Consider the following 19,558-nt stretch of genomic DNA (forward strand, 5'->3'; position numbering starts at 1 on the left):
TTTCCAAAGAAAAAGAAGGATTTTCTCCCTTATTGCCACCAGGAGAGGTTGCCAAACCCAAAGACATAAAAAGGCTGCAATTGTGTCCAAACCAAGGTCACATGCAGTAATGTGCTGGACCAGCATGAGTTTAGCAATTTTAATAAGTAAGCTTGAATAGACCTGTTCTTGTCAGAAGCTAAGCAGGGTTGGCCATGGTTAGCACTTGGATAAGAGACCACCAAGAAATAACATGGTCGCTTTGCAGCGAAAGCAGTGGCAAACTACCTCTGTTAGGCTGATTATCTGGTGTGCGATGGGGGCTAATGTCCATCACAGCAAGATTTCTTTTGTGGGCATATTTCATGCCCCAGGCATGTTCCCTCTGCCCTACGGCTAGCCTACCTAGCCCCACCTTTCCCACTTCTTTGCACTGCCATCCATGCCTTCCCAGTCTCCCTCCTTCCATGTTGCTGTCTCCTTCCTTCTTCTGTAAATGCTCATATCGAGATACTGCTATCTTGATATATTAATAACGGGCTTTTCCAAGGAACAGTACAAGCAGTTTCATTCTGGCTCCACCCTACCTCCCCCACTCTGCTTCTGGCTGGCAGGACTTTTTAAAACTTTATTTCAAACACGCTTTTATTTTAAACATGTCTTTATTTTAAAAGAAGCCTCTCTCTTCTCTTGTGGCGGCAGCAGCAGTGGCAGGAAGTGTGTGTGTGGGAAGGGAAGGGGCAGAGAAGAGAATATCAGATCGAGATATGGTCCCCTTCTTCGGCAGCATACTTTGCCTCTTTCATTTGGGGGGATTATTTTTTTTGGAAGGGATACTATATATATATAACTGCATTTACAAAAACAAAGATAGAACCATGGTTTAAAAGCTTTTACAAATCCAGACACATCTTGGCACTACCTGTGTGATGAGATCTGTGCCTGAGTTGATGGGCAGAGTTAAGAGTACCAGGAGAAACAGAGACCTGGGAAGAGTTCTCTGCAGAAAAACTGCACAGCAGGAGTGAATGCCTCCTCCTGTGTAAACAAAGAGAACATATTACAAGGCCACTGAACAGTGAAAAGCCCCAGGGTAAGGTAAGCATTCCATGTATAATTGGCTGCAGCTCAGCTATTATCAAAAGCTAGATGGAGCGTGCTTATTTCTCCCATCCTGCAGTCATTCCACTGCCTGCAGAGGTGTATCTAGGGGGAATGGAGCCCGTGGCAAAATCTGAGTTTTCCACCCACCCTCCTCCCACCACAACCTTCAGATTGGAAAACTCTCGGTGTTTTCGGGGTGAAATCTGGGGAGGACAGGGTGTACAGCTGGATGAAATTCTATACAGTCTGTAGTGGAGCACCTCCCTGTCCTCACTGGTTGTGAGCTGAACCGACCCTCCTTTCTCTTCATGAGCAGTGGCTGGCTTGTCCTCACTCCAGGTACTGGGGAGTGGCAGGATGTTGGTAGCTTCTTGAACCACAGGATGGGGTTGGGGTTTGTATTGCCCTACAGCTGAGTCCTCTTCATCCTCTCTTCCACTCTTGTGCTTGTCCTTGGAACCTGTCGTACCCGTTGCCTCTGATCCGCCTCCAGCCTTGCCATTCTGTCTATTTCCTGGTTCTGTTTGCCATAGCAATGCTGTCTCACACACCTCTTCATACTCCTTTCCTCTGTCTCCTTCACTCCTCTCCTCCTTCCTTGTCTCTACACTCTGCTCTCCCTCCTCCACGCTCTCCTCCTTCTTCACCTCCAGCTGTTTCCTCCCTTCTGCCTTTTATGCCCTCCCTTTATTTCACCCCAGCCCAATCCCTGCAGCAATACCTGGTGTAGTCCAGGGCTCTCCCTGGCCCTGCCCTTAGGGCTGTGACTGCCTGGGTTGTCAGGGCCCACAGCTGTGGCACGGCTCATCATTCCGGGCCCCACCCCAGCCAGGTGGGTGGCTGCCTGCAATCAGAGCCAGCAGCCTCCGAGCTGCCTGACTCGGCCTGACCTCCCCTGAGCCCACAGGTCTTGCCTCAGCTCGAGCCTCAAGGCTTGCCTAGACAGCCAGTGAGGCTATCTGGCCAGCTAAAGCTGACACAGGCTGCTCCCCACCAGGTGAGCAGGCCTGTTCTCCGGGGATGGAGTCTGGGCGGAGCTGCATTGCCTGCCCCCCACGTGACCAAATGGTGGCCGCCTGGAGACATATGATCCCATATGTCCCCAAGGTGGTACATCCTTGACTGCCTGTCGATCAGTTAATGAGCTCAATTTAAGGTATTAGCTATGACATACAAAGCCCTTTAGGGCCTTGAAGTCTCATATCTGCCAGACCCTCAGTAACTTTTGTGGGCATATGAGCTTTGCTCATTGAAGAAGGGTCTTCTGCAGGTGCCAGCCTGCAAGTGGGTGAAATCAACTGTCCATACATGTGTCTTCCCTGTTGTGGCCCCCACATTGCAGAACAGACTGCCTAAGGAGGTCAGGAAGGCTTCCACTCTTATGACTTTCTGCAAACTTCACAAAACTGAAGGGCCTTTTTACACAGAGATAATAGTCTACCACTGTTCTAAATGATTTCCAAAGTTGCTTAGAAAAATATTTAGGACTGTTTCATGTTGTGGCATAGCATGTTGAAACTAGGATCCTACTATGGAATCTTGCATCATTTAATATGTTAACACTTGTGCTTTGCTTCTGTTTTTATACTTCTTTTTAGTTCTACAACCGTAATTCTATTGCATTGTTCATTGAATGTCCCATCTTGGTGTCTGTACTGTACTGTAATCAGCCTTGAGTCCAAGTGATAATGATGGACTAAAATACATAAATTAATAACAAATAAATACATAAAATGGATCCTATGAACAAGTTCCACATGCTCTAGGTATGGTCTTGGATCCTATGTACCTCCAACAGAAAGTTATGGTGGTCTGGAATCTTCCTCATCTTCCTCTACATGTGGAATAATATGTTGTGCTTTGCTTCTGTTTTTATACTTCTTTTTAGTTCTACAACCGTAATTCTATTGCATTGTTCATTGAATGTCCCATCTTGGTGTCTGTACTGTACTGTAATCAGCCTTGAGTCCAAGTGATAATGATGGACTAAAATACATAAATTAATAACAAATAAATACATAAAATGGATCCTATGAACAAGTTCCACATGCTCTAGGTATGGTCTTGGATCCTATGTACCTCCAACAGAAAGTTATGGTGGTCTGGAATCTTCCTCATCTTCCTCTACCTCCTAGTCATTTCCAATCCTGGGAACATTTATTCCTAAAATTGAGGGGCTCATGGAATAATAGCCATACCAGTTGGGTGACTGTTGTGGAAAGGGGACAGGGAATGGAGCTCTGCTTACAGAAGAGAAAGAGGAAAGATAAATAATTATCTTTCCTCTTCCCACTGCAGTTGTCAGAAAATGGTGGCTATTACCTCATGCAAAGTCCACAGCTCCTTACACTTTATTAGAAGTGAGCATGGCTCCTGGAAGAGGAGTTGGTGGGAACTGCAAAAAACCGTTCCAGCGTCTGCCGCAGAATATGTTTTCTCTTGCAATTGTTCTTCCATTTAGACAAGACTCATTGGGAACAAAAGAGAGCTAAAAACGAAAGTGCTAACACATGATGAACTGTGCTCTGTGCCAGACACTATCTAGCATACACAGGACGTTCATACAATCCAAGTTGTTGAAGCTGCAATTGATGCAAATTACAGCCATGGTTAGAGTTGTTTGCCAAAAGAAGTTTATTAAATCCGTACTCCTTCATTTCCTTTGTAATAATGTTGAGAAGCAATTCTAAATTGAAGCCTATGCTGAGGACTGTCTGGTCTTTGCTGTACTGTTGGTTAAATGTAATCCAGGCTTTCTCAGTAATGGGAGTTGCTCATCATGCCTTTTTAAATGAAAAAGCTGGTTCATTTCTTTCACAAAGAAGCACTTCTGTAAAAATACATTTGTTTCCAGTAGTTTCTGCTGTTTGTACTCATGCATTTGTTTTGCTCATGTATTTTTAAAGTGGGTTCTCAAGGGACACTTCATGCCATCTGAGTATACATGATCATACAAGTTCAGTTTGGAAAACAAAGGGTTACTGCTCGGATGACTTATATTTCCTCCCCACCTAATAGCTAGTAGTCAGGAGGCTGTTGAGTTGTACAGCAAAGAAGAATCAGAAACAACAACTTGAGAAACAGAGGCACCTATTTCGATGGATTTTGCTGAGAAAGATGTCTGAGTTTCTTTCAGGATTTTGATGTTGAGAACTGGGGAGAATAAATCAGGCCAGTATCATGATGAGGCCTTTCCCCTCCAGGCGGGTCTCTACTATATTCAGCATACCTACTCCAAATGATTCAGAATATCTCTCTGGATTGGTAAGACAACTTCAAGCGACTAGCGCAGCAGCACAAACATTTTCATTTGGAGATTGTTCAAGACTTATATGTTAATAAATGTTGTGTCAGCATTATTTTGCTTTACATGAGCTGCTGATTTCTAATTTTTGCTCCTTTTCCTTTTGGTTTAACAGGGACTGTCTCTTCCTCATAGCCAATCTTCAGGAGAACAAATTATTTATCTAAAGCACTCTTTTGTCAAAAAAATGAACAAATGTTTATGGAAAAGATGGCTGTTAGGAATATTACCTGTGGTTTCCTTGACTGTCACAGTAGTTCTTTTGGTCATGCATTATACATTAGGTATGTTTCATTCCTTGAACGTGATTTTCATGTTGCCCTTCAGATAGATCATTTTAAAGTTGATCTATTTTAAACTTTTTTCCCACTTAAAATCCCAAAATTCTATGTTCATCATATGTGTTTATTAAAGAGTCAGATGGTATTTTTTTTGTTATCTGTTAGCATCTGAGACTAATCTAACGTTGAGATATCATAATTTAGTTGCTGGTCTGGTGATTAGGAGCTGAAACACTTTCCCATTAAAATTTGCCTGCTGACACACAAAGGGTTGCTGCGTTGGGAAGAAAGGTGAGATGGTGCCTTTGGAACTAAGGGTGTGCACATATACTTTTTGATGTTTTGTAAACTCAGAGGAAACAAGCTTGAGTATTCAGTTGGGTCCCTCACTTCAGACTCCTTTACAAGGGAATAAAATGTTAGAAACTATGTAGTCAAAAACTATAATATTAAAAGATCAACATTTATAGTTTGATAGACTTGAGGAAAACATTTTTATGCACCTTAATTTCCAAATAATATTAAATTGGATTCCAACTTCTTCAAGTGGAAGTAACTCATGCAAGCAGATATTCCCATATAAAGTAGATTTGGCTTATAACAGCAAGAATATTATTAATAGTAATTTTCATTTGCACGCAATGAACATTTATTTCTATGGAAATAATAAATATGGCCTGATGTCCCAGTCTATTTGTAATAGAAGTCAAAGAATGATTTTTTAAAAAAAGATTTCTATGAATAAGCTAGCAGATATACACCCATATTTCTGCAGTGATACATGATTTGTTCTGAACGTTTACCAATTTCAGCTCCAGCATTCTCTTTCATCTATGTTGGTGGAAGTGTTGAAATTCCTAACCTAACCTTCACAAGTGATTTAACACATCCCAGGTCACACAGGTTTACATTGCAAGCTGAAGTTCTCCAGAATTATGTAAGTTTTATGAAAATATATATTGGACTTTGGAGGGACTAAAATTTAGTTGAATAATTACTGTAACTGGAACATGTTATATGACTAGAATACTGAGGGATGGGTTTTTTAATTCGTGCATGTATGTCTGTGCTTTTCTCTCCCATTTACTGAAGACAATTGCTCAGTAAAACAAAGGAGATGAGGTGGGTGAGACATCAAAAGAATTCTTAGGGAGAACAGTTCCAGAGCTGTCCCTATCCTATCAGTAGGCATAGCCAAAGTGAACCTTTTCAGGCAGGAGAAGATCTTGAGGATACCATTGAAAGATTTCAGATTTTCAGATGTTATATTTTTACCAGTGAACACAATTTTTTGTTTTGTAGCCCACGCAGCAAAATATCTTATCTTTTTCCAAAGTAGAAAGTTGTTTCATTCTATGCGTTGTTAAATAAGAGAAGTAGTAGTTTCTTCGCTACAGAAACCTAGTATTGTTTTGCATTTCTTCATGTATAATCTTTTGATTGAATTTATATTTAAATGGTGTCATCCAACTTAATAATGCTCGCTTGCCTACACTCCAAAGTTTGTTCCATTTGTGTGATTAATACATACTAACCAAAGGATTAGAAACACAAAGCAAGTCTCTGTTAGCCTCCATTTTCCAAGTGAATGGTTTGGGAGTCTCAAAGCTGTTTTGTGGATGGTTGACATGAGTTGTGTACAATCTGATTGGAAGCCAGAAATGACAGAGATCTTAAGTAGCCTAAATCCATACTGATTTTTTCCCAACATCCTCTAGTAACTGAAGAATCACAGTAATGCGGTCTAGTACAAATTATCAGTCTGAAATGAAGTATTATATTTAAACTGAACCTTTCCCGCTGATTAGAGAATCACCCACTTTATCAGATTACTTGAGTGAAATGTAAAACCAAACATTATCTTTAATACAGCATAATATGTCAGAAAAGGATATGATTGCACTCAAACTTAACAGGATTTTTTTCTGTTCTTTATATTTAGCTTTCTAATTGTTTAACTATCAGTTTGCAGAATTATATGGCTCTTCTGTCTTAGGAACTTATTATTTGAAATCAGTTATTTCTGCCTTTAGGTAAGTAATTTTCTAGTATCACTGGATATGGAATGTTTCATCACTCAGCTTTTGATGGCTTTTTTTGTATTCCCTAGTGGGTTGGATTAGGCCCTTAAATTAATGGTGAAGTTCTTGGTGGGCCGCTGTCTTGGAAGTTCATTGGCAACCTAGAGCAAGATCAGCCTTGGTGGCTCTCGAACTTCTTTAAGACCACTCAGCTTGGACCTGATTAGAGTTGATATGATTGGCATAGGCTCATCTGCTGACACCTCCTGTACAGCTCAGGAATGATGGGTGCATCAAACATGGAAAAGGATAAGCTTACAACAGCTGCTATCATCGTTGGCTCAGCTTGTACCAGTCCATTTTAGCAGCTCATTTTGCTACTAGTTTTATGAATTAGGAAGAACATGCCATTGAGTCACAATCAGCTCATGGTGACTCAATCCATAGGATGCTCCAGGTGAAAGACAAGCAGAGGTGGTTTACCATTGCCATTCTTTGCATAACAGCCCTTGTTGTCCTCCCATCCAAGCACTGATCATGACCAACCCCTGATTAGCTCCCAAGCCCTGATATGCTTGAGCAATGTGGGCTGTTTAGATTACAAATTAGAGGAGAGTAAATCCAGGTCCTTTAGACTTGATTCTATACATATAATGTCGTAATCCTAAACACGCTCTCCAGCCAAATGAAATTAGTCACTGTGTCCCACTGAAAGCAATAGGACTTAAATTTATCGCAATAATTTTCTGGTTTCAGTGGAAATTAGTCACAACTAATTTTAGCTGGATGAGAGAAACATTGCTAAAAATATGTTCTAGTAAAAGCCGTGGGACATTTCCAAATATTTAGAACTGGGATGACTTTTTAATTATAGAGTATACAGGTTTGGACTGTGGTATACTGTGACCTGGATAGCCCAGGCTAACCTGATCTTATCAGATCTTGCAAACTAAGCAGGGTCAGGCTTGAATAGTATCTTGGTGGGTGACCACCACAGAAGTACAGGGCTGCTACACTATGGCAGCAATGGCAAACCACTTCTGCTTGTTCACCACAAATTGTCTGCAACTTGACAGTACTTTCCACCACCACACTCTACCTTATGCTGATGCATGATGATTGCATGGTGATTGCATGGTGATTGCATGATGATGCATGATGACTGAGCATGGAGAAAGGCCTTCCGCTTTCTCCCTTGATCATCTTGACTTGTTTTAGTCTTCAGTGGGCAGTATTTTGTCCATTGGAAAAACCATATGTATACTTGGGGTAGTGCCTTTGATGCTGTTTTGGATCAGGAAAATGGTATATTGTGAAAGGCTGTGTCCACTTCTCTATGCATTCCACAGCTTTGATCCCAAGGAGGTACTGCGCACAGGAGAATTTGCAGTTCATATTTGACTATTATACAGGTGCATGGTGGGGGCACCAGATGGAACCTGTGTCCTGTGTAAATCATCTTGGTGCCTCTCTCTGTTTTTCAAGAGAATTCAGAACAATTCTGTTAACAATGAGTTTTACTGATGTGCCTAGGCCAATAGATACAAGTAGTTGCAATAAAATCTTATAGTTATGGTATACCTTATAGTTTGTCATTCTTACTTCTTCTAGTGAAGGAAAAACTGGCCTTCGAGCATACTACTGGAGCACCTTTTGGGCCCCAAAAGACATTGTTATCACTGTTAAAAATGTAATCTCAGTGAAGCAAAAGCAAATCATTAGTAAAAGGAGACCCCCAAAGATTAATGGTTCATCTGAAACAGATTCTTTGGAAGAAGATTTTGACATAATTACAATGGAACTTTTTGGTAATGAAACATCTGGTATTCTTTCCATGTTTCAAAACTTAGGTGAATTTAACCAACTTTGCTAACTATTACTCATTTTAGTTTCAGATTATATGGACTATGATGTTACATTAAAATCAGGTAAGAGCTAATTTATTTTATATATATATACTGGTGGATAGGTTTTAGCTTGGCAGGCATCAGCCCTTTATCAATTCCAACCAATATAATCAGATAATAAGCTCTTGTTGTTCTAAATTCTGAACAATTTTTTCCAGCATTTTCAACTGCCATTGTGTAGAACTTGGACTATCACAGATTATTTTTTCTGTAGTTAATAATTAATCATTAGCTAACTGGCCACAGAAATAAAGTCTGCAGTATTTCAATATAATAGGTATTTTGAAAGTGAATGTTGTGAGTTTTCAGGTTGTGTGGCTGTGATACAGTAGTTCTATCTCCTAATGTTTTGCCTGCATCTGTGGGTGGCGTGGAGAGAATAGATTTTTCAGTGACATGCCTCTGAAGACCACAACTCATGCAGCCTGGAAAACTCACAACAGACATTTGATTCCAGCTGTGAAAGCCTTTGACAATATGTATGTTGAAAGTATTCATCAATTTTACTTTACTTAAGAAGACTAGCAATAATCTTAACTACGCTGTATGAATAAAGAAATAAACACTAGCCTACAGAAATAATGCCATCAGTGCTGACTATCATTTTATAGCTCTGGTGAAGCAATTGAAACAAGTGGTAATTTCAATTAGTTGTTTATTTTACTTTTTTTAGTGCTCATATTTGAGAATAGAAGCTTGAATATACAGAAATGCTGTTTTTGGTTTTGTGACAGTACAATGTATAGTCAGCCAAAGGGGCTATAAACACTTTTTTTTAAGTGAAAAAAGTGAAGCAATGAATTAACAGATTAGGTAAATCTTTCCATGGCTTGTCCCAGCAATCCTATCCCAAAGTCTATCTGTCTATTGATTTATTTACTGTTTATATCCTACCTTTCCAAAATCCAAGGCAGCATACACAGGTCAGCAGATTTAAAAAAATATTGAAATGTGATCCAAGAAACATCCAAGAATCTAATCAAGGCATCACAATAATAACAGGCATACCCAGTCCCAACTTCACTGGAAAGACCTATAAAACAACAACAACAACCTTTGTTAGGCATATAAAATAGGCTCTAGTATGTTACCAGACAATTGTAATGTACAAAGCAAGAGTAAGATCAATACACAGAGGAACTGTGTCTACAACAGAATCATCTTACAAGGCCAAGAGAAAGTCCTCAGTGTCAGTCCTTTACATGCGTCCTTTGACAGACCATTCATTCCATGAAAGAGGAGCTGCAATGGCAAAAGCACAAGCCCTGGCAGAAGCTGTATGAATCTGTCAAACAGAGAGTATTGAATGCAAGGCTTGGTGCACAGATCCTAAGCTCATATGGTTGTTATCCTTACATAACATGCTACAGCTGTTCAGCAGAACAAAGACAGTGAGAGAGAAAAATCCCCTTCCCATCTTAAACAACTAATAGTTGTTAATAAATACCTCACCAGGCTATGCACACACAGGTTGTGGTGGGTTTTCCAGGCTGTGTGGCCGTGGTCTGGTGGATCTTGTTCCTAACGTTTCGCCTGCATCTGTTGCTGGCATCTTCAGAGGTGTATCACAGAGGGAAGTCTGTTACACACTGTTACACTGTTGCCAGCTTCCAGGTGATGGCTAGAGTTCTCTAATTCCAACTGATGGCTAGACAATAGAGATCAATTCTCTTGAGGGAAATTGCAACTTTGGAGGAGGGACTTTGTGGGATCACATCCCTACTGACTTCCCTCCCCTCCTTAAGTGCTGTCCTCCCAGGCACCATCTCAGATCCTAAGTCACAGTCTTCAACCTTTGTTGGAGATCCATTATCAGATATCTTTTAATGCTTTCTTTCTTTAGCCTTTATTTAGCATAAAATCTTTTTAATGTTAATAGTCAGGAGGTGGGGGGAGTGCTCCAAATCAGATATGGTTACAGCTACGGAGAACACCCCTCGCCTGGATAGTCCTAGGCCAGAGGCGTATTGGGGGGAAATGGCGCCAAGGAACAACACCTGTTCCAGGTGGCCCCCAACCTCCATGCCTGCCCTGTGATCAGGGGTGGAACTCAGGGGTGGGGCTCGGGAGGCTTGGATGGGCACCACAGCGGGAGGTCAGCTCCTGGGCTGCCTGCTGCCGCAGTGCCCATCCAAGCCCCCCACCTTCCTGCAGGCCACCTCCTGTCCTCCCCAGGCTATGGGGAGGGCAAAAGCCAGCCTGCAGGGAGGCAGGGGGCAGGGCACCGCAGAAGATACCCAGTGGGGGAGAGGCCTCCCGGCCATGTGGCTCTCCTGCGGTGTGCAAGGCCTCTCCTGTGGTGCACGAGGCATCTTCCCTGCTGGCACACCTGGCCTCTCCTGATATGTGAACCCTCTCCCCCACCAGGGGATCGCACCACTGTGAGAGGTTGGGGATCGTGCCAGTGCAAGAGGCCTCCTGGCAGCGCAGCTGGGCCCTGTCTTGGGTGCCAGCAAGCGGCGCCACGGCATGAGGGGAGCCACTGGGAGCCCCCCCACATGACCAAAAGGCTTGCGCCTGGGGACATGGAATATCCCATGTCCTTATTTGCGGTATGCCACTGCCCTAGGCTAGTGTTATCTCATCAGATTTCAGAAACTAAGCAGGGTCTGCCTTGGTTAGAATTTTGATGAGAGACCATAAAGGGTAATGACATGGAGGCAGACAATAGCAAATCATCACCAAACATATCTTGCCTTGAAAACCCTAAGTCAGCTGTGATTTGACAGTACACACACAGAGGGCACAGGCTGAATCTGAGAAAACAATAATGTGTGACTTGCAGGTTCTCTTGTACTCCTGTCTGTATGGTGCCCAATTTGGATTGTGAGTGTGACACTAAATGGAAAAGGGCTTCAGGTTTTCTCCCCACCCCCACCCCCCCACCCCCAGCATTTTCCTGACCTGAATTGATCTTGTGCACATGCTGGCTTTCCACAAAGAGTGTACTTCTGGGACCACTGGATGTTAGAAGAACAACATATGGAGAAAAAAAATTGTGGGATATATCCAATTCCTCCCTCTCTGTGTGCTTGCTAATAGCATTTTAATTACACCTTCCAGATATTTAAATGAGGTGCAATTAATTTTCTCTGGGGAAATGCAAAAATGTTGCCATTTTCAGTGCAATCCTAGGCAAAGTTACACCTGTGAGTTTAGAAGGTTATAATTCTGTTCAGGATTGGACTAGCTATCACCTAGCAGTTGCTCTATTGTTTGTCACTGCTCCTGCAAACAAACACACAAATAAACAGAAACAACCCCCCACCTTCCAAAAATCACAAACATAATGCTTTCCTAGAAAGGTACTGAAGCTGCATTTTCCATTCTCAACATAGATAAAAACTAGGTGCTTCTTCTGTGCTGGAAAACAGCGTTTTAGCACTGGTATAAGAAGAGTGAAATTTGGGACTTCAGAAATCTTAGAGGCAATGGATCTTGTGTGAACAGTTTGTTACAGGATAGCTGGGATAAATAAGATAATATCTTGGAAAAATCTATTATTTAATGCCACAGATAGGACTACACTCTGGTTTTGACCTCTGAAGATGGCTTAATGTTGATGTGATTTATTTGTTTGAAAAAAAGCTTGTGGGGGGTTGAGGAAGGGAATGAGAATGAGAGAGAGTTGGATGAGAATAGCCCTTTGCCATAAATAATCCTGAACAGTGTTAGAAAAATCAACTTCTGTTCATAATCTGTAAAGTGTCATTGTGTTAAGAATTATTCTAGTTAGAGATAGTAAAGGTATTAATAATCAGCAGAAGGTTTAATTACGAGAATCACTGTCAAAATTCTTATCTAAGGAAATTCACTATGTTATAAAATATCTTTACCATCTGCAGCAGAGCTACAATTAAAATCAGTGGATTTAGAAAGGTGTTACTCTCCATGAGTAATCAACTGTAACAGGAGTCTGGACAATTTCCAAGGATGGACCTGATCCTGAGAAGACTTCTTTAGGATGGCAGTGCAAGTCACAGAACTCAAAAGGACTCAGTTCTGAAGAAAAGTATTAAGGACTTAACTTGATGAAAGGTTAATTGTCCCAAACTGGACATTATTGTTTGTCCACTTAAAGTAATGTGGTTCACTTGCTTTCTCCATAAGCTGGTTCATTTAGGGCTGCTTTTCATTGAATTCATTGGTGAAAGGCTCTGGCTGAACACTGAGAAATTCAAGACACAAATCAGTGTCATAGAAGAGATCCTTTTTCACAGCCTTTTTGCATTTGCCTTGTTCCAAAGGGGGGGGGGCAACTTCATGGGGTGAGAACACAGCACAGAACTGGCTCACAACCAATCCTTGTCTTATGAGATGGACAAGCCTGCCTTTTGTGATGGAGATATCTGTCCACTGGGATCTGGGTTGACAGGGTCTGAATTAGTTTCTCTTTAATTTTTTTCTCTTTACTGCTTTTCAGTAATTGATCTGCTTTTGTTTTGTCTACCAGTGGCCTTTGACCTTTATGCAAAGCCTGGTAATAATAGGACATTGACGCTGATTAATCCCAAGAAATCTTTCTATCAGTGGAGGCTGCGAGTTCCATCTGACTTTGTGGTGAGGCTGGTCGTTGTTACAGCACATGGGGTATCACCTGGGAGCTGCACATCTCACAGGCTATCTGCCTATGATTTCCTTCTTCCCCTGCAAAACAAGATCATTACAAGGTAGGAGCATAAGGACAAGTGTACGCTATGGGGCATAAAGCATGTACCAAATCCTAAACATTCAGTGAACATCAGATAATTGATTCAAGCAGTGGTAAGATACTAGATTCATGCCCTCTGATCTTCAGTTAAAAGAAGCACGATACTGTAAATTCAAAAATAGTGTGCTCAGAATATGAATTTCCTCTTCTCCTAATCTCAATTTTTGTCACAAGCTGAAATCTTTTTCTCTGTTCCCAGTTTAAAAAATGAGATGTATTTAAAATGCATGTGTTGCTTGCTTTTACATCTATGCAGACTTTAGCTGGGCTATTAGAAACAGATCTTCATTGCCTTGTACAGTAAAAGCTTTGCTATCCCACATTTGACTATGTGAAAAACTCAGTAACTGACATCATCTAGAACAGGGGTAGGGAACCTTTAACACTCAAAGAGCCATTTGGACCCGTTTTCCATGGGAAAAGAAAACACTTGGAGCCGCAAATAATTTTTGACATTGAAAATAAAGATAACACTGTATATATTGAGTTTTTTTACCTTTTACTCCGCTCATTCTAGGGAAGAGGGCATGGATGAATCATTTTATGCCTGCAGAGGCGGGCAAGGACTCAGAGACCAGCAGTACTCACTTGTTGACCACCTAGGAAAAGCCATACTTGCTCCAATGGGGAGACAGAGTGAGAGGGGAAGCCCGCTTAAAAAAGCCAATAGCTTCTGTGAGTTGGTGCTCCACATACTACTGCCTACCAAGAGACATTGAGAGCAAGGAATGGAATAGCTGACTTGACTCATGGAAGGAACTTAGTAGTGCAAAGTGAGAGAAAGAACACTTGCTCACGGCTCTCGAGCCACAGGTTCCCTACCCCTGATCTAGAAGACTCCCCCATCCCAGCATCCACCACAAGCCTTCATCTTCAGAAACACATGCCTAGCTCTTACCTCTCCAGGCTTCTTGTGTCCAGCTGTTGTGGGGTTTCTGACAGCCAGTACTGCCAGCTGACTTCATTCTTGGACAGCTCCCTTGCTGCTTGCCCACTCTTCTGCTTTACCAAGTAGGATTAGATAATAGCTGGGATAGGAAGAATTAAGGCTTCAAACCTTAAAGGGACTGTCACTGTGGGGTTGCAATGATGTGGGGTTTGATTGCTGTGGTTTCCTCTGGGTAGAAGGCAAGGCAGTACAATAGATTCAGTTATCCAGAATATTTGACAGCTGGCAACATCTAGTCCCCACAAACTGTGGCTTACAAAACTTTTACTGTGCAGACAGACTATGTATACAAGACTAGTATAATGCAGTTGTCATAGTTATCACTTTCACAACATATTATTATCCGTAGAATTAGACATGTTTCAAATTTGTACAAAACCAAATTCCAGGTCTAATTCAAATGCACCATATCCATTGTAGCAAACTATAACATCTACAGTTTACAGAAAAGCACAATGAAATAACTCACAAGTTGTAATTGGCCAAATTTGTTTCAGATGAGTTATTGAATGTCAGGGACAGAACTCCCCTTACTATCTGATTAACTTCAACCAAAATATGTAATGTTGGTCACATTCTCACTGGACCGAAGAAAAGAGAGCAACATACTGAAAGCGTATTTTCAAGCTGTTCCCAAAATTGGTATGCAGTCAGACCTACATAGGCATTTTTGTGCACTATTTTTGATAATTCAGATTTACTTGTGATCTGTTTGAAATATTTATTCGAATTGAAACAGGGATAAAGCAGATATCCATGGATTCTATTTCCTAATTTCCTAAGGATATTGGAGATGTAATGCAGGTATTGGTTGCAAACTAGCAGCTGAATAATACAAGCACCAACTTGACCTGCCATTGTTGTCTATTGAACTTTGTCCCTCATTTCCACTTGTGGCTTTTTCACTTGGGGCTTCCAGCCCACTGCACTCTTGCCTCACTTAAAAATAGAGTCATGACTGGGTCCTAAGTGTAAGCCCTCTGACCAATCCTATAAAATATATATATTTCTCACAGCAGTATATTTCTGCTTTAAAATCATATTGGCAAAAGCCAGTTGCCAAATGTACTCCTATGGGTGTAGGTAGCAGCATGTCAAAAGGTCAAAACTACTTTAACAAAAGCTAAGATAATGAGTTACTCCAGCATAACTTGGAGGCCTCATTTGAGTCACGAGAATGCTTGATTACCACACCTTGCTATAGAAACTGTTAAAGACAAAGAAGATGGAAAGCTACATTAGCATCAGTTGCTGAATTTCACTATCTCTTCTAGCAACAGATGGTTCCTTCCTTGCATTTCCCCAACCTATAGATATGATCTCCCTACAAGAAGACCCCATCCTGAATCAATCAAGCCTCATTCAAATCTGAATACTGAAGGCAAAGACTGTAAGAGTTACTTTGCATAAAGCCATTCTGTGCTTCCTGACTTAATCTAGGACCAATTGACTCCCATTGTCCCAAGGTGTAGAACAGGGGTCGGGAACCCGCGGCTCCGGAGCCGCAAGCGGCTCTTCACAGCTTCTTGTGAGGCTCCCTGCGTGGCTGCCCCTTCCCGGAAATTAAAGGAAACGAGGTAAGCGGGTGAGCGAGCAGAGCGGGGGTGAGCAAGTGAGAGAGCAAGTGGGGGGGGGGAGTGAGCCGGCAGGCAAGTGAGCGGGGGCGGACGGGCAAGCGAGGCAAGCAGGTAAGCGGCGAGCGAGCGGGCGGGCAAGTGAGTGGGGGGGTGAGCGAGCGAGCGGGCAGGGGCGAACAAGCGAGGGGGCCAAGCAGTCAGGTGGCCGGGCGGGCGGGCATGCAGGCAAGTGAGCGGGCGGGCAAGGCAAGCAGGTAAGCGGGCGGGCAAGTGAGCGGGCGGGCAAGGCAAGCAGGTAAGTGGGCGGGCAAGTGAGCGGGGGGGCAAGGCAAGCAGGTAAGCGGGCGGGCAAGTGAGCGGGCGGGCAAGTGAGTGGGCGGGCAAGGCAAGCAGGTAAGCGGGCGGGCAAGTGAGCGGGCGGGCAAGTGAGCGGGCGGGCAAAGCAAGTAGGTAAGCGGGCGGGCAAGTGAGCGGGCGGGCTTTGGTCGAGGAATGCTGGCAGTGACCCGTTTTGCCAAAAGAGCTTAGTGCACAGCCTTTGCTGGTGAGCAATGAGGCTTTGCATTGGAATTCGAAGAGTTTTATTTAAGAACTGTGTGTGTGTGCTGCCTAGAGACTAAGCGGGAATTTTGGGTGGTTTTTTTTTCCTTCATCTCCTGATCTGCCTCATCAAGACGCCTTGCCAGCTGGCCACTAGCTCCTCAGTGAGCCAGTCTGTATTGCAAGGGTGAGGTTAAGGTCAGAATCTGGCAATCTCTGGCTGCGGGAGGAAGAAAATCATAATTTTAGTTTAGGGGGATTGCCGGCAGGACAATCATACCGTTAAGGACCCCTTTGTGTTAAAGCCATTTGTTCCCCCCTTCCCCTTTGGAGATAGGATCCATAGTGCGCTTGTTTATTCGCGGGTTGCTCTCGTAACTCACCAAAAGGCTTGGCACGCAATAGAGAGAGGCACCCGCTGAGCTGCTCCTAACTATAGTTTGAAAGTGCTCTAAGTCTGAGAAATACGCTTATTAATCGCTGTGGTCATAAGAGCAGCGGCACCAGCACTGTCTAGTTGTTCTGGCCCAGAAAATCCATTTATTAATAAATTCGTTGTCTTAAAGAGGCCCCAGCCGCAGCTCCAACTTTAAAAAATAATACTCAGTTCTAAAAGTTCTCTCGCTGCGGGTTTGTAAAAGGCAGCCCCAGCATTTGCCCAGTTCTAGTGTTTTGGCTGTGGTCAGTTAACCAAGGCACCAGCCGTTGTGCTCCTCTGTTCTTTTCGCTGTGGTCTTTAGCTAAGACTCCAACCATTTGTGTTAGTGTTCTTTGAGTTGTCTGTCCATAAGAGACATACAGGCAGCCCCTTGTTTTGTGCGCCTGTTCCTCCAGGAAGGGGCATTCTCACTCAGATTTGTGCCCACAGCTGCCCGTCTGTTTCTTTGGGTTCGCTCATCACTGCCAAGTTCATGCTAAAAGGACGCCAGCAATTTCTATCCAGCCCAAGGGAAGCTTGAGACTACTTTAGATATTTTAAACATTCTCTGCAACTTAAAAAAGCCAGTAGTAAAGCAGCCAGCCTCTTGAAAGAGACCCACGATAGGAAAAAAAATTCATTCCCATTAGAAAGTTTATTTCAAGTGTTTTGCAATAAGCATCCACATTTTTTTAGTGCACAGATCCTTGATTGTGTGGCTAGCATCATATGTCGCTGGTGGCAGTAACTCAGGCAACAGACATTCTGGTAGTGAACCCTCTCGCCATGAAGAGGCAGTTTTCACTCTCTATCTGTGTGAGTCCATCTAGCGTAACCCCTTCAAAATAAGTAAGGAGGTGGACTTAAAGCCACCTGTGTTATTGGCCTGTATAGTAAAGGACGCCTCTTCAAATAAAGAGCAAAGTCCTATTTCTTTGTTTTTACCGGACTTCTTAAAAATAAGGAGCTAAGTCCTTCCCTGCAGCAGGCATAATATCACAGTTTGTGTAAGGAAAAAAATTAGCAGGAAAACCGCTTTCTTTACTATGTCTGCAACTACAGTCCTTAACAGTGGCAAAAGCATTTTAAAGAGGAGCCATGCTTTGGCACCAAAGCCCATAAATGATTGCTCAACAGGGATCTGACCCGCGGGCAGAGATGCATTTGATTGCCCTGACCCACTCAAGAATCTCTTTTCTTGAGAATCATCGTCTTATGTAGCCAAGAAATGGGGACGGTCAAACAAGGCAGCAACAGGAATTTGGGGTCTCTTCAATGCTCTCAATGCTGCAACCGACCAATTTAGACAGGCCTGCCACACTATTAAAACAATGCAGGCAGACCATGATAGAGAGCTCACCGCCCTTAGAGAGGCCCGACGCTTGAGATTCAAAACCCCATTAAGGTCCATGATAAAGAGCTGGCTGCCCCAAAGAAATAAAAGATGCAGAAATTCAAACCCATAATAACACCCATGAGAAAGTGCTCTCTGTCTTCAGGGAGACAAAAGATATAGAGATTCAGAATCTTAATAAAGACCATGACCAGAAAATTAGGGAAAAAGATGTGGAAATTGAAACTCTTAAAAAGGAGCATGGAAAGGGATTCAAACCAAGCTCATGAGATAGCAGGCCTTAATAACAGAGATAATCTGACCTCTCCTTAGACCTCCCGCGACGACATCAAGCAGCAGCTGATGAGTTAACAAAACCCGGGCGACTCCAGGAACGTGATCAAGAAGTTTTTGATCTAACTAAGCAGTTAAATGGATACCCAGACTGTGGCACGTTTTTTGGCCCAAGAAAAGAAAGCAGCAAAACAGGACTCTGATCATTCCGCTTGTCTCACTGAAATTGCAAATTTGAAACAAAAGTTGGCTCTGCAGAAGGCTGCTATTGCCTCAATTCACCCGACAGTCTTTTAGACTTCTCTCGAATATGAGTCCCTAATAGAACCTGAAGTCCCTAAGGATGTTATGGCAACCTCCTCTTAACCCTGAATGGGAGGAAGCAGTTCCTGTGAACCCCGGCCAGAGTTAGGGCAGGTAGAAACCACTGGTCCCAGGAATACTGTAGCGCAAGGAAGTTTTTTTTTGAGAGTGATCCCTTGGTCAGAATCTGAAGTACAAGCTGTTGCTGCGAGGCTAGGGGACCCCGAATCAGACCACAGGCATTTCCTGATTCTTCAAGTTTTTCTGAATTACCCCTCAGCTACTGGCTTCGATGTCTACCAGTTAGCCCGACTCTGCATTAAAGGACCTGAGATTCATGCCATTAATGATGCTCTCATTAGTCAGGACCTGAGAATCTCCATAGTACAATGGGCTGGTGATAGTGGCACTTACATTTGGCATGATCGCACCCTAGAGGGTCTCTACATTTTGGAAACGCAGGCTCCAGGCGAAAAGCCCACTGGCCTATGGTGCCCGCGAACAATTTTTTTGCTGTAATTGCACAACGGTTCCATCCACTGCACTCCGTGTGTAAGGATTATAATCAGATGATTTTAAGAGGGCCATGTATGCTGGCCTAAAATGCCCAAAACCAAGATAGCTCTTGGTCTCGCTGATCCCACCTGTAGGCTTCCCTGGTTGGAATTTTATGATCACCAGGCTGACCGCTGACATCTTAAGGGATCAGGTTCCTCTCCATGCTAAACCTTCCAAAGAGCAGTGAATTCCGATCCACAGAGTTTCCATTCAGGCAGTCACTGGCGCCAATAATGGCCCCCCCCATTCCAATTTGCAGAGAAAAGGCAAGGTGACATG

General features: G+C 42.9%; 2 protein-coding genes across 5 annotated transcripts in view; both read left to right on the top strand.

Annotated features, from left to right (window-relative positions):
- The first annotated feature begins 4,148 nt into the window (after positions 1-4,148).
- On the top strand, positions 4,149-13,111 carry LOC125432031 (suppressor of tumorigenicity 14 protein homolog). 2 transcript variants are annotated; one of them, XR_007244380.1, is made up of 8 exons: positions 4,149-4,347; positions 4,503-4,671; positions 5,481-5,605; positions 6,634-6,701; positions 8,301-8,497; positions 8,579-8,617; positions 12,442-12,634; positions 13,050-13,111. XR_007244380.1 is itself a non-coding variant. In XM_048495345.1 (7 exons), the coding sequence occupies exons 1-7, from the start codon at positions 4,264-4,266 to the stop codon at positions 12,489-12,491; spliced, it is 732 nt and encodes a 243-aa protein (XP_048351302.1). In that variant the 5' UTR covers positions 4,149-4,263; the 3' UTR covers positions 12,492-12,876. The 2 variants fall into 2 exon arrangements, 1 of the variants encoding a protein (XP_048351302.1); XM_048495345.1 differs by lacking the exon at positions 13,050-13,111 and having other exon boundaries at positions 12,442-12,876.
- Positions 12,879-19,558, top strand: part of LOC125432029 (suppressor of tumorigenicity 14 protein-like) — a 28,930-nt gene continuing 22,250 nt past the window's right edge. For 2 of the 3 annotated variants that reach the window (XM_048495342.1, XM_048495344.1), the window contains exons 1-2: positions 12,879-13,266; positions 14,754-14,898. In XM_048495342.1, coding sequence (XP_048351299.1) covers positions 14,820-14,898 — 79 coding nt within the window. In that variant the 5' untranslated portion in view covers positions 12,879-13,266; positions 14,754-14,819. Of the gene's footprint in view, positions 13,267-14,719; positions 14,899-19,558 lie in introns of those variants that run through there. The other variant, XM_048495343.1, reaches the window with a different exon arrangement.

Source organism: Sphaerodactylus townsendi, linkage group LG04 (genome assembly GCF_021028975.2).
Source record: "Sphaerodactylus townsendi isolate TG3544 linkage group LG04, MPM_Stown_v2.3, whole genome shotgun sequence".
NCBI classification, from domain to species: domain Eukaryota; kingdom Metazoa; phylum Chordata; class Lepidosauria; order Squamata; family Sphaerodactylidae; genus Sphaerodactylus; species Sphaerodactylus townsendi.